This window comes from Leiobunum rupestre, chromosome 4 (assembly GCF_980474605.1).
Source record: "Leiobunum rupestre chromosome 4, qqLeiRupe1.1.hap1, whole genome shotgun sequence".
In the NCBI taxonomy this organism is placed as follows: domain Eukaryota; kingdom Metazoa; phylum Arthropoda; class Arachnida; order Opiliones; family Sclerosomatidae; genus Leiobunum; species Leiobunum rupestre.
The window spans coordinates 43746684-43762108 of record NC_143387.1 but is presented as its reverse complement, the minus strand read 5'-3'; the positions used below and the strand labels follow the sequence as shown (position 1 = coordinate 43762108).

The window sequence follows — 15425 nt, the reverse complement described above, 5'->3', positions numbered from 1 at the left end:
TTATATTTAAATCATAACTTCAACAAAGGAATACGGGTACATTTAATTCAAGATGGACCTGTTTTTCCTCTCCAAGCCGCAGTAAATTAACTTTCTATTTCTGTTCAATCGTACCCCCCGCCTCCAAACCTAGCCCGCCGTTCCTCTTTCACTTCCTGTATTTTATTAAACTACGCGTATTATATTAGGTTAAGGTATTCGGCGCGTTTTTCCTATATTGCCTCCCCCCCCCCTCCACCAAAAATAAGTGAATTCTGACCTACTTCCCATTGAACGCTTTCACTTTCGCTGATGACAACCAAACGGGAACAACGCGGATGGTTTTAATTTTTACTTCGAAAATAAATAGTCCCGTAATGTAGTAAGGAAGTTTATTCTCACGAATTCTTAAAAAGAAAATTGTAAATACGTAATTCCCTTGCGAGTTTATAATGATAAAATATTTGTAATATTTGAGACAACGTTGGCACCCTGTATGTTATATACAGTTTATCAAATTGATACAGTAAACTGTATCTTTAACTTTGAATCTTTGTTCGATATCAGTATCGACAATCGAATGAACAATCGCGACTGATTTTCATTCGAGAGCTTCCGAGGAGGCGATTGGGCGTTTCATTGTATTCACGCTATTTAGGTAAGAATAATTATTTTAAATTATAATTAACGCTTTCTTTAGTCGATAGCTAACGCTAGAAAAATAAAGAGTGTTATCGATACGATAATTTAATTAGTTTTTACTTTTTGAGAAATTATTAATTATTAATGATATGTCATTAATCAAATTTAATTAAACTTCGTTGTTCGCCTCAATTAATACCTCTGTCAGTTGTAATTCACAGAGATACGAAGTAACTCAATGCGATAGTTCAAGTAATTGTACAAAAAATATTTATTAGATTGATATGTAAATTGATCCTGTAGATTAAATTTGATTTCTACTTCAAACATACAAGACGACCTAATCTATGTTTAGATTTTGACAGACTGGCAAAATATCTCCGTACTTCAGGGCAGAATACAAATACAGATAACACGAGAAGGTCGTTACCTAAATTTGTGTTAGAGAAAAACACTTGATAAAAAATTACAATCAATTAATAATTGAATAATAAAATATTCAAAATTCACACTAGGTAAAATTTCGCATATACGCTACTCATTAATTTTTGACTAATTTGATGATCATAAGTAACCTATTACGAAAAGTATGACACGCTCTATTATCAGAAGGCTTTATTGACAGTCTGTTTAACCGAAGATCATGTAAATCATAACTGATGACTACCCCCGTGTTCAGGCACGGACTGGCCAGATCGGCCCCCAAATAGCTTATAATAAAAATTTCCTAAAGGTCCTTTAAACGCGTTTGACGTTTCAAATTAATGTGCACGTAGAATCTAGTACACTTTGTCACTTTAAACGGTACTTGTTGTCCTATAAATACCCATTTAGATTTGTATCCATACCCCACATCACCCGGTCCTCTAGCAGCCAGTCCAGGCCTGCCCGCGTTGTTACTAATCTTTGAAACTGATAGGTGAAGATGCCGATATCAGTCGTACTTACTCTATTAAGTTTCTTATGCTAATACAAATGTAGTATATATTCATATAAATTCTTAAAAATTAGCTAAGCTAATACCCAAGACACCACTGTATGGTTTAACCATAGGGATAAGGAGGAGTGCGAGCCCACCAAAATTTTTTACAGTGGTAAACTTTGTTTGAGTTGGCGAAATCGGAAAGCGCTTCGCCTCCAGTTGGCCAAAAGTAATTTTCGCCCTCCTCCCTAAACACACTCCATGGAACATTGTTCCAGGTGGCCAGGTTATGTGGCGTAGACCTTCATGCTACGCGAATTAACAGCTCCCTACATCTACTAGTCAACTTCCATTAATTGGGTTTTGTGAACGTCTACTACACGCGGGGTAACGCCTGATCGTTTATGCGGGACGGATATTGCACTATCGAGTAAAAAGTACAAATAATATCAAACTACGAAATTAGTCCGAATAAATTAATATCAAATCGCCCTTATAAGCGTTACTTTCGAAATCACTCTTATTGATTATCATAATCTGGGATATTGTTTTGGGTTATTGGTTCGAATTTTTTGGAAAATCATATTGATTCACGAGGACGCACGTGCGTAAATATCAGGTACAATTTATTTTCATATCAAACGGGTTTTTTTTAGGTAAGTTATTATAAGCATACATGGAATTTTTAAAGGTACATATTTTCACGTAACGGTACGTTTAATTTTCTTTTGATATTACATCAAATATGTATTTGTTTATTATAGTTAAAGTTGGTTATTTCGTTTTAGTTTTGAGTCGGAAATTAATTTATAAAATGGAGAAAATTTGTGTTGAAATTGTTGATAAATATTGACGAGCGTCGAAAATGATTTACATATTCGAACGACGAATTTTACACATATCAGCGCGTAGTTGTAAACTATTGCGTATCTCTTAAAATTTGAATGTAAAATTTGGCGAATCTTCAAGAACAACCCTACGGTTACGACTGAAGCTGAATTAAGTTCCGAATCCTTTCCATCGGGAGACATTTAAGTTTTAAGTTCGATGATTTCAACGACTTTTCAATCGCGGATTTTTTTCATTTCAGAGTGAACGATTTCAAGGCGCCATGTCCAATAACGGATGCTACTTTCTCCTAGTAATTCTGGTCTGGGGAAACAGGGTTGGCAAGTTTTAAACAAAAGGTTTAAAACAAGTGTTTAAAACACGTTTAAAACAATTATTTTAAACAAACAGCAATTTGTTTTAAACGTTTTAAACTATCTGTTTTAAACATGTTTTTTATAAGGTAAATTTTCATTGTTTTTTGTAAGATTTTCGTTATTCAATATGAGGGAAAAGGTAGAAAAAACCATTCCAAGGCTCTAAGAAAGGTAAATTGTATTTATAACGGGTAGTTTGATTTAAAGATTCTCTGAAAAGAGCGACTGAAAAGGCTCGATATGATTTCATAAATTTCCTACCAGTGCAAAAATCCTACGAGCGCATTGAATTTTGTCTTTTTGTTTAAATATAATTTATATAGCTGCCAATATACATCTATTTGGGACACTACCTATGCACGAGATAAAAGTAGGGTTGCTGTTTAGTCGGGTTGTGCCGGGTTTTAAGTAACAAGAAACACGGCCGGTCTGGACAGATCGGGCTAAAACCGACTAGGCGGCACTCCAAGATAAAAATCAAGGGATTTCGGTCCCCTTTCTCGATTTTTTAGAAATTTTATGACGTGATGGAAGTTTTAAGATTATAGAGGTACCTAAAATCTTATTTTATGTAACATTGCTTATTTGTGATGATTTATGACTGCAGACGTGCACATTTCAATAAACCAAAACTAAAAACAATGTGTGGATATTTTCCCTTTTCTTAGTTCTATGCGACCAAAAATTTCAGGATGATAACTATATTAAAAACCCTACTACGGGTTAGGTAGTATTTGCATGGGGCATCGAAAACCCTAAGGCCGTCAATGGTTGGTCAACAACGCTTAGCGAAATTCTTGGCTCGTTTAAATAAGCGTGTACTCATTGGTTCTTCTCCCTGTGAGTTTATTTATAATACCATAAGTGGCATAATTACCCTAAGTGTGCCAATAGGAGCCTTTCCCACAGAAAATCTTCAATTTGAGCTTGTTCTAAACAGACCAAAGAACCGTAGGACTCGCGAATTCCGTTCAAGTACTCTATATGGTATTTTTAATGCTCGCGCCGCAGACGCCGCTTCGCAAACACATTACGTAAATTTCGTCACTGGAAAAATGACGTCATTTACGTCAATTTCGTTAAACAAGGTATCATGGAAAAATTCATCTTATTGACACACTTAGGGTAATTATGCCACTTATGATAATACGTTTAATGATACGTAATATTTCTTTAAATGAGTTTACTCGTGATTTATAAGTATAATGATTAGTTTAAAACGTGTTTTAAACATAGTTTTTTATTGTTTATTATGTGTTTTTTATTGTTCGCTTTAAAAACAGTTTAAAACAATGAATCTTGTTTAAAACAATAAAAAACATTGTTTTTGTTCTTTTTAAAAAAAACAAGGATTTTGCCAACCCTGTGGGGAAACTCAATCGTGAGTAACGATAGCCAAAACGTTTCGGATCCCATAAGTTTAGATTTTACCTTTGACAATGAAACGCTGCACCACAACTCGCACTACCAGTTGATATACAAGTTATTATCGCACCTGCAGACTTCAGTTAGTAACAAAGCTGTAAGTCCATTTGCACTTGAATAACGTATTTCGCGCGAAAATGTCGAACTTGAACTATTATATTTCAACCTTTGTGTTTTTCTCTGCCTTTATTTATAGTAATTATTTAGAATTTAATGTTTAAAATATCCGCTAACGTATACGGTGAAAATGTAAATTAACCAGTTGAATTTGTTCGGTAGGCCAGCAATGGCGTTCAAGGAGAGAAAGCGAAATATTGCACGGAATGTAAGCTGGCAATTGGGGCGCTCAAAGTAGCTCTTAAAACTGGAATTCCCGAAGATTCGCTGGCTAATACCTTGCTACTATTTTGTAAAATACTTCGAATTTCTACGCCTCGAGTCTGCGAGGGTTTTATTAAAGTGTTTAAGGTAAGAACTTTATTTACAAACTTCATATTATTGAAATTATTTTCGAGCAAGCTAAAAAATCTATTAAAAAGTAATTAGATTTTAATAGGTTTTTTATTGATTTAATTGATTTTTATAATTTTATTTGAGTTTAATAGATTTTTATTATAATTGATTTTTATTCTAATTGATTTTCTATTCTAATTGATTTTCTATTCTAATTGATTTTCTATTCTAATTGGTTTTTGTTCTAATTGATTTTTATTCTAAATGATTTTTATTCGAATTGATTTTTATTCGAATTGATTTTTTATTCTAATTGCTTTTTTATTCTAATTGATATTTTATTCTAATTGATATTTTATTCTAATTGATTTTTTATTCTATTTTTTTTATTCTAATTGAGTTTTATGATTTTAATTGATTTTTTATCCTTATTGATTTTTATGATTTTAATTGATTTTTCATGATTTTAATTTATTTTTATGATTTTAATTTATTTTTTTTATTTTAATTTATTTTTATGATTTCAATTTATTTTTATGATTTTAATTTATTTTTATGATTTTAATTTATTTTTATGATTTTAATTGATTTTTTTATTATAATTGTTTTTTATTCTAATTGATTTTTATTGTAATTGATTTTTTATTCTAATGGATTTTTTATTCTAATTGATTTTTTATTCTAATTGATTTTTTATTCTTATTGATTTTTTATTCTAATTGATTTTTTATGATTTTAATTGATTTTTTATTCTTATTGATTTTTATGATTTTAATTGATTTTTATGATTTTAATTGATTTTTATGATTTTAATTGATTTTTATTCTTATTGATTTTTTATTCTAATTGATTTTTTATGATTTGTATTGATTTTGTTTTATTTTAATTTATTTTAATTGATTGTTTTTAATTTATTTTAATTAATTTTTATAATTTTAATTGATTTTTTATGATTTGAATTGATTTTTTAATGATTTGTATTGATTTTTTATGATTTTATTTGTTTTTTTTAATGATTTTAGTAGGTTTTTTATTATTTTAATTGATTTATTATGATTTGTATGATTTTAATTGATTTCTTATGATTTTAATGGATTTAATGATTTTAATTGTTTTTTATAATTTGTATAATTAAAAAATCTATTAAAACGACTAATTATATTTTTATGTTTATATCGATTTAATTGATTTTTTATTATATTATTTTATTTTTTATGGTATTTTATGGTTTTAATTGATTTTTATGATTTTATTTATTTAAAAGCATTTTATATCTCTTTTCTTGAAAAATTGACAATTAATGGTTATACAAATTAAATTCTTTAACCGTGGTAAAGGTATATAAACTAAAATAAAATAAAATAAACGACGGATACTTCATGGTTTATACATATTTATTTAAAACTTTAAAAACTTTGATAATTAATGGTGTTCGGTGATAACGCAATATGAAATTTAAATTAAAAATACTTAAATTGAATTACTACTTTTAAGTTAGTTTGCTCTGAATTGGCTGAACGCACTTTTGCATAATTTCATAAATACATTGAAGTATAATAGACTATTGAAATCATTAAAAATAACTTATTTAATTCGCGATTTATTTAACTGATTTAAATCCGACAACCATATTTTCTAGGATCAAGTGTTTTACGTAATTAAGCGAACGGAATTAGACGCTAACGACATCTGTGGTACCTTCCTCGGCGAAACGTGCTCCAAAGTCATCAGCCCTCATTTTTCTTGGAGCGTTGACCTACCAGACACTACGAAGCCGCTAGTCAGGTCTATTTCGAAACCAGATGTAAGGGAAAATCTAAGGCTTTTGAGCGTACGTTGTGGTTTGATCTTTGTCGTCTTAAGGTCGGAGCTTCGACGTTGAACGTCCTTCATCTGACGGACATTCACCACGATCCGGAGTACACGGAAGGCACGAACTCTCAGTGCGGAGAGCCTTTGTGCTGCCGGGCTGATGACAGACCCGGGGAAAACAAGAAGGCGAAAGCGGGAAAATGGGGAGATTACCACAACTGCGACACTCACATGCTAACTCTGCAAAACATGCTGAACCATATCGTCGCTAATCATAAGGTACAAACACAACGACGCGGTGTAACTCATAGAGTTAATGTTACAAGTGCACCGCTGTCTTACGATAATATATTTACCACCTACCATTATTTAACCGTTTTCCTAGATAGATTACATTCTTTGGACTGGTGACGTACCGCCACACGATATTTGGATGTCCAGCAAAACTGAAAACTTAAACATCATTCAAAACATTGCGAACTTACTTAAGAACACGTTTGGTGATATTCCTATTTACCCAAGCGTTGGAAATCACGAATCGGTGCCCGTTAATAGGTATATAAAGTTACTAATTTGTTTCGGACTTGCAAGGGAAGGTCTTGGACTGTAAGTCGGGGATCCGAGAAAAATTTATGGCAACCTTTAGACCATTCCCCAAGAAGGTATCAGCCGCTCGGATTTTTGAGCAGAGTTAAAAGGTCAAAAGTTTTATGACCTTGGTCGAGCCGGAAATTCCTTATGGGATTTTATATGGTAATTTCATGGGCACCAAACGGTCCCCCCTTCTCAAAATTTTGAAATTTTTACTTTTGTAATGCCCATCTAAAACATGCGTAAAAGTGGTCATTCAAAGTTAAAATTGGGTAAAATGGCCAAAACTGGCCAGTTTGAATCATTAGGGTTCAATATGGTCAAAAATGGTCAGTTTGCAATGGGAGTGGTCAACATGGTGCCCATGAAATTAGCAAATCCCATAAGGAATTTCCGGCTCGACCAAGGTCAAAATTTCGAAAGGTCATCAAACTTGACCTTTTGATTCTGCTTGAAAATCCGCCCGGCTGATACCTTCCTGGGGCATGGTCTAAAGGTTGCCATAACGTTTTCTCGGATCCCCGACTTACAGTCCAAGACCTCCCCTTGTTAGACTATATTATAAAGATTTCCAATAGAGTGCTTTTAATTCGAAACTCAATACGTCACCAATGTATTTTGCATATTGATAAAAAAAAACGGTAAATGTCATGGCGGCCACTATTAACACTACATCTGTGACGTTACTAGTTTTCAAAATAGTATCAGACGAAAGCACTCTATAGGTACAGACATAAGTAATTTTCTTTCGTGAACAGTGGTGGCGCTAGCAATAGGGTGGGCTTGGCTACTTGAGTATCAGAAAAGGCCTCCAAATTCCAAATTAAGGACCCATCAGCAAACCCGAAAATATTATATTTTGAACAACTTGTTTAGATTAAGGGGAAGAATACAATAGAACCCTCTTTTTCGTTCAAGCTGAACGTTTCTGTTTTAACAATTACATAATTGAATTATATTTTTCTTATTAAGCTGAACTTTCCTCTAGTGCTTAAAATAATTTTGATAATTCTAATATTAAAAACTTGTCGAGGTTAACGGTAATAGTTAGTGTAGGGAGCTGTTGGCTCGATCTCGTGGCATGCAGGGCTTGCCACCACCCTCCTACGCATTGTAACCCGGCCACCTGAATTAATGGCTTCAAAAGTCGCTTGATGACTTAGGCCTAAGGTGGTGCCTTGGGTATTAGCCTAGCTGATTATTATTTATTATTATTTATTTATTACTAAAGGGTAGTTTGGGCGCTTGCCCAACTTGCTTAGCTCCGGGGGTCCGAATTAAAAAGTAAAAACTTGATTACTTTTAAATTTAAAATTGTCAAAATGATTTTAATCACTAAACAAAAGGCTGTTCTACACATAAATATTAATTTTATAAGTTAAAATACAAAATTAAAAGAGTTCAGCTTAAAATAGCGCGAAAGTAGACAATGGCCACTGTAGTCTTCCCTCTTAAGCGATATTCTTTCAGTCTTTTCCCGCTGTCTACTTTAGTTGGCTTCTCTCATTTTTGAGTAAAGCAGAGCACATGACGACTCAATAAAGCTAGACTCGTTTCAAGATGAGTAATTCCCTCTTTGCAATTGCAACGATAATACAATAACGCAGACGAACGCATTTCACCGTATTTTAAAAAAGAGCCTTCGGCAGTTTCACCTACCTCAAAACATCCTGGCACCGCCACTGCTCGCGACTGACGTACGGAAAAAGAATGAAAGGGAAACCCAATTATCGCGAAGCAGTTCCTTTTAATAAGGTAAAGGATTAAATACTCAGACTTGGTTTACATTTCGTTAGCTTTCCTCCGCCGGAAATGACAGGACCATTTAACATATCGTGGCTGTATGGAAACCTATCGGAAACCTGGGGCCTCTGGTTGCCGAATAACACAAAAACTACAATTAGAAAGTAGCGTTCTACATTTTAGTCTAAAATTCAGGGTTAGTTACGGATATTTTTCTATTTTTCAGAGGCGGATATTATTCTGTCAAACACCGAGAGGGCTTACGAATCATTTCTCTCAATTCCAATTACTGCAATGGTTTAAATTGGTAAGAAAAGTTTTGCCGTTCCTTTTTGAAAATTCGAACCGAAGCGGGTTTATAAGTCTGGTTTTCACCAAGGCAGGGCCCCCACTCAAATCTTCAATTTTTTTATAGGAAAATAGGATTATATTTCTTAAAATATAGGACATTATAGGACTATTTTTACAAAATTATAGGATTTTATAGGACTATATAATATATGCTATTTAATTTACTAACTTTATGCATTTAAAAACAAAATCTATATTTAGATAAATAAATCTTTGATTTTCACTTAAAAAATAGAAACTATTTAACCATTTTATCACCAAAATATACTAGTAGCTAACCATTTTAACAATAACAAAAGTATAGATTAGAACGACTTGGTATAGGAATTTATCCTATAGCTAAATCTAGCAATTTAACTGAGTGGTTGGATTTGAAATGGGCAAAGTATCAAAATTATAGGATTTTATAGGACTTTTGGGGGATTTTACTAAAAATATAGGATGTTATAGGACAATTTTGAAAATATAGGATTTTATAGGAATTATCGGACCTCTGGGGGCCCTGTCATGGCAAAAACGCAACGACGGATAGCGCAAAAATATTGTAGTAGACCTAACGGTTATTTTTCTCAGGGCAAACGGGCATTTATTTTATGGCAGTTATATATTTATAAACTTGAAATATCTAAGGAGCCATTGCAACCTAGGCCTCGGTGCTAATGCTACGTCGAATGTGAGTGGTAGCGCAAATTTTTATTTAATGGCTGACCGCCGTCGCTAATGCAAGGTACTCACTCAGAAAATTGAATGACCAAAAACGATTTAAGAAAGTATGATTCGTTACACTTGATGTTCTTGGATAATTTTTTATCTTCTTCTTGAAAATACTGTAGTTTCGCGTAAAAATCCCGTATTTAAATGGTTTAAAAGAGTAAATTTCGTATTGTAAACTCTTGATGGAGAGACAAGGCCTAATATCAAATAGGCACGTAACAAGACTCGGACAAAAATCTCGGCTGTGAACCACGCCCGTTTCTATGAGAACCAACATAGTCACCATAGTTTTTATATAAATAAATAATTTCATGTAATTGGAAACTGAATAGAATAGACCATCCCATTCAATTTGTATTTTTGTAGAGAAGAATATATGCAAAAAACTAAATATGGATCTACCGAAGCTCTGTCGACGTGCCTTGGCGCCACGCAGTGGGTATCCGTTAGTTACGCGTGGCGCCATCGAACGTCGAGAGAGCGTAACTAGTTCCGTGGTTTACAAGTTCACTAAATGCTAGGTGGCTTTTACTGAACGCGACCGATCCTGCCCAGCAGTTGTCTTGGCTTGTTGGTGAGCTTCAAGACGCCGAAGACCAGGGTGAAAAGGTACGTATTACACATTAACGACTTCAACAATACTCGCGATTTATTTTAAAACTGATAATAGGTTCACATAATTTCTCATATCCCACCTGGAAAATTTGACTGCATTAAATCGTGGGGCGCTAATTATAACAAGATAATCAACCGGTAGGAATTTTATTTTCTAAAGCCCCGAAACAAATGAATGATCGAACGAATACGCGTAAAGGTACGAAAATACGGTGATGGCTCAATTCTACGGTCATACGCATTACGACGAATTTGAAATCTTCTACGCCAATGAAACGTCCGACAGAGCTACCAACGTGGCGTATATTTCTCCAAGCGTCACTACTTTCCTCGGAGTGAATCCCAGCTACAGAATTTTCAAAGTTGATGGGCAATCTCCGGGAAGTTCTTGGGTAAGAAGGAAACGTATTAATTAATTAATAAACACCGGTGAAAGCTAGCCATGCAGACTAGTAAACTACAGAATTATCAACCCGTGCCAACAACAAATTACTAACTCTAATTAGTTATTTGTCAGGATGTGAAAGTGAGACAATACTTAAATTAACGCTTATAATAATGTCATTTCTAAAACAAGGCCTGTATTCCTGTTCAATATTGACACACAAAGAGAATTAAGGATAGCATTACAAAGGAATAATAATTTTGGTCGCGTGGCTTTCACCTAAAATTATGCTGCCAAGGCAATGTCTCTTTTTATCCCGGTGCTTTCCGAATTTCAACCGTTCAGTTTCCTAGGCAGATCAATTGCCGAAGCTGTCAACTACAGACTCTACACATCTATTTCACTCTTTAATTGATAAAGAACAGTGGTACACTTATATCCAAAGTTCAGGGTAGACTGGTAGGTTCTTGCAATGTAAAAAAAACGAACTATGCATAAGGATGTTATCTCTTGGAGTCGCTTGCGTCCATTATTTGAAAATGCAGAATGGTTTCGGCGGGAACCATAATAAAACTCTATTGACTTTGTTTCACCGCAATTACTGCTCACTAACGTAAGTTTAGTAGATGACTGTAGTAGTGATTGAAGTTTGTAATTTCCCAATATTTCTTCGGATTACTCGCTATGTTGTACAACAGATTTCTGAAGTGGTTAGTCCCACGGCTCTGGTTTATTTAAAAACCATTCAGAAGAAAATTAAAAAATAAGTGCCAAATAAAAATTAAACTTTATTATGTTTACTGAGATAATGCGAGGTGGTAAATTACGAACGAGATAATATCAGGATGTCATCCGCCCAAAGTAAGTGACAGCACAGGTCACCCCTTATAGCTCTTGCTGCCATCGTTTATCGAAATCGTAATAACTTAGAAGCTCGGTATTATCTTCGTAACATGAATTAATTCAACTTTAGGTACTTCTAAAATATAAAACGTTTATTTGTAATAAATAGGCTGTTTTGGACCACGAAACGTATTTCATTAATTTGACGAAGGCTAATGAAAATCCTGGCGAAGACCTTCAATGGATGAAAGCATATTCCGCGAAGGAGCTTTACGGAATGGACAGTTTACAGCCGGAAGACTGGAATAAAGTCGTTGAACGAATGCAGGAGGATGATGACCTTTTTAGAACCTTTTATAAGTACCGTATCATGATTAAAAAATACCAAAATATGTCTCGCGATCTCTAGTTATCTAATCTTCTATATACGAATTAATTACTTGTAAATCTCGACATTCGGATTATACAGGGTGTTAACTGAAAAATGATACAGAGCCAATTACTCAAAATGTGTTTTATGTAAGAATTTGAAATTTGCAGATTACATAGAGGGTGCAGGGGGACAAATGACAATAAAAATTTCAATGACCTTGAACCAGGTCTTCAAGGTCATTCAAATTTTATCTCGAGAACCATTAGGATAAGTAGAATGGTTCCAATTAGAAATGTGTTCTACGTTTAATTTTAAGTCTAAACAGTTTTGACCCGATCTAATTTTACCAATGGGAAGCCGAGAAATGTTATAAATCGAAAACTACCAGATCTAATGGATCAAAATTGTCATGACTGAGTGGGGGAGTTAGAAATTTGTAACATTAGTTCAAGGTCATTCAAAATTTATGTCGAGAACCATTAAGATTAGGAGAATGCTTCCAATTAGCAAAATGCCTGAGGTAAATAAACCAATAAGTTAATTAATTGATTTAAGACGTACCAAGTATTTTATTAACTTTTTTAGTTTAAATGTTTTAAACACAAAAGAAACTAAATAAGTAATTGAAATAAATAAGCAACTAATAAACGTAAGAATTATTTACAAATAATTTAAATAAATAAATAATGAAAAAACTGAAGATTAACTTTCAAATAATAATGAACATAACAATGATAATGTAATGTTTCAAGCTACCTTAAATTCTAGACTTATTTGATGAAGTGTTCAAAAATAGCTCCATTGGTTACTACGCATGCTTGTGCTCGTGTGACCACCGAGGTCATCGTATTCTCTAGCATTTCTTCGCTGACATCGCCAAATGCTTCAACAATTCTTTCACGAAGAGTTTTAACGTTTATTTTGGAGTTCTATTGGTTTATTTACCTCGGGTAAAAGGTAAAAACCTTGGCGGGCATTTTTCTAATTGGAACCATTCTCCTAATCCTAATGGTTCTCGAGATAAAATTTGAATGACCTTGAAGACCTGGTTCAAGGTCATTGAAATTTTCATTGTCATTTGTCCCCCTGAATCCTCCTTGTAACCTGCAAATTTCCAATTCTTACATAAAACACATTTTGAGTAATTGGCTCTGTATCGTTTTTTAATTAACACCCTGTATATGCACTAGAAGTCCATAACGCTGCGCTTAGAATGTATGTATTTACACTTAGCAGAATCATTATGTTGAGACGATTTATAGAGTGGCTACCAATCCACATCACGCTCTATAGAAATAAACTATACGTCCCCCTAAAAAAATCAAATCAGCCTAGTATCTCGTTGCGCAACGATTGGGGAAACTAGACAATATTGGCCACGAATAGTCTCAACATAGTCATTCTTTCTAAGTATAAATAAATAAATCTTTGGGTGTAAGCTAGTTTCATTTTGAACGAAGTAAGCATTACCACCAATCAATTCAAAATTAAGTCATGATATTTTATTTATCAAAGAACTTTTCATTTGTTATTCGTATATGGTTCGTCGGAGAACTTGATCATTTTTAATTTTAAGTGAAGTTAATTTGCAGCCCTATTGCCCTAATTTTTTGTTTTATTAAAAGGTTATACACCAGAGGAAGTGACTATGAAAAACAAGAATGCGAAGGAAATTGTAAATCGGATATAATATGCGGATTGAAAACTGCCATCTCCAATGATGTATCAAGATGTCTCGACATTTGATTTTAATAATGGCCCACAATATTTAAGAAAATACTAAATAGGGCATAATATTTTATGCAAAATAATACAACAAAATTGCCAAAGAGTTTTGTATATTTAAGAATGGGAAGATAAAATGTAAAAATTATATTGCGTAAGTAATAAATGAAAAATTTATTTTCTTTAAAAAAAGTTTTAAATCATTTTTGAAGGAAACCGCCTCCCCCTTGTCTACGCCACTGCTGTTCATACAACACTGGAAATATAAATTTGGTCATACCCTCTCAGAGGTTTATAGAAAACTGATATATGTGACCCTTGATAGTGTTGGAACTATCCATAGTGGCCATTATACTTGCATGGTTGGGTTAGATTGGTGCTTTAAATTTTCGTAACGAAGTGGTCATTTGAGGATCTTTTAGCTTGTTAAAACACGCTGGATGCATCCTTCTCTCTCGAACAGGCTTAGTGAAATAAAATTTAGATTTAGGGCTGGCTGAATGATTGCATCAAACACAAGAAAACTGTCTTACACTGAGCCCTCAATACCCTCCGGTTTGTTTATTTAAACTATACGTTTTCTTGGTTCAAAATATTTTCGGGACAAGATAACAAGGTGAAGAGAATCGTAACAGTTTGAATTAAGACCAATCTGGTTTGATGTAAGCACACTTCGGCTGCCCCATGGCAAAACCTTATACCAACCAAATTTTTGAAAAACTAGATTTTTACGCATCAGTTTTACTAAGGCATGTACAAAAGTACTGTAAAAGTTTCAGGTAAAAGTAAAAAATATTTAACTATTTATGACTTAAAAAATGGTTTTGTATTTTATAATTTTCGCATTAAAAACCACGTTAAAATCTTATAACTTAGGTTTTGAAAAAGTCAAATATCTCAAAATTACGATCGTGTTGGTTAAAAGGTTTTGCCACGGGACAGCCGACTTAATCTCCATTTATTTAGGACGGTTTTATTGCTGATCATATCCGTTTATGTTTTAGTAGTAAAGGAAAACAAAAGGCCTGAACTTCAACTTCAAAACAATATGCCCTAGCTGATGATACGAACAATACACTTTTTTTTCCGCACAGCTAATTCTACTCACCATATCTAATAAAACCCAATCTAGAACATATCTGATGTTATTACAATGAAGGAGATAAATGACAAATAATTTTCCATGTACTTTAAAATATGCGGAATTAATAGGTTTTACACTACATGTTTGAAAATGGCCAAATTACATATAATTTAAAGTTTATTACGTTTTTCATGATTGTTCAGTTTTTATTCCATATGGGTTACATTTGTTAATCCACAAGCCTCAATGACAATTTAGTATAGCTTAAAGAAAACATCGTTTTTGGATGCCACATGTTCAACTTCAATCAACCCTTTCCAAAGTTAATTTCACATTTTAAACGCAATAAACATATTAACGCGCTCAACATTATTTGGCATAATTCGAACAAAATTTTGTAAAAAGTTCTTCTTTGAACGGATTTCCTTTAACGTCATCTGTTATGCCGCCTCATTTTTTAGTTCCACATTGAAATATATTTTGAGTTACATTATTCTTTCGGTGTTGTTGAAGCTGGTGTTGTGGTCATCATCGTCATAATTTCATAACCTTCGATAATGAAG

The 15425-nt window shown here is 33.3% G+C and overlaps 1 protein-coding gene across 1 annotated transcript; it reads left to right on the top strand.

Annotated features, from left to right (window-relative positions):
• Positions 1–2219: 2219 nt before the first annotated feature.
• Positions 2220–13903, top strand: LOC149947917 (sphingomyelin phosphodiesterase-like). The gene is made up of 13 exons (XM_090170990.1): positions 2220–2234; positions 2860–2919; positions 4453–4641; positions 6266–6430; positions 6490–6717; positions 6824–6993; positions 8826–8936; positions 8999–9079; positions 10359–10446; positions 10508–10590; positions 10652–10844; positions 11850–12040; positions 13679–13903. The coding sequence occupies exons 1-13, from the start codon at positions 2220–2222 to the stop codon at positions 13797–13799; spliced, it is 1695 nt and encodes a 564-aa protein (XP_090027116.1). The 3' UTR covers positions 13800–13903.
• The last annotated feature ends 1522 nt before the right edge of the window (positions 13904–15425 follow it).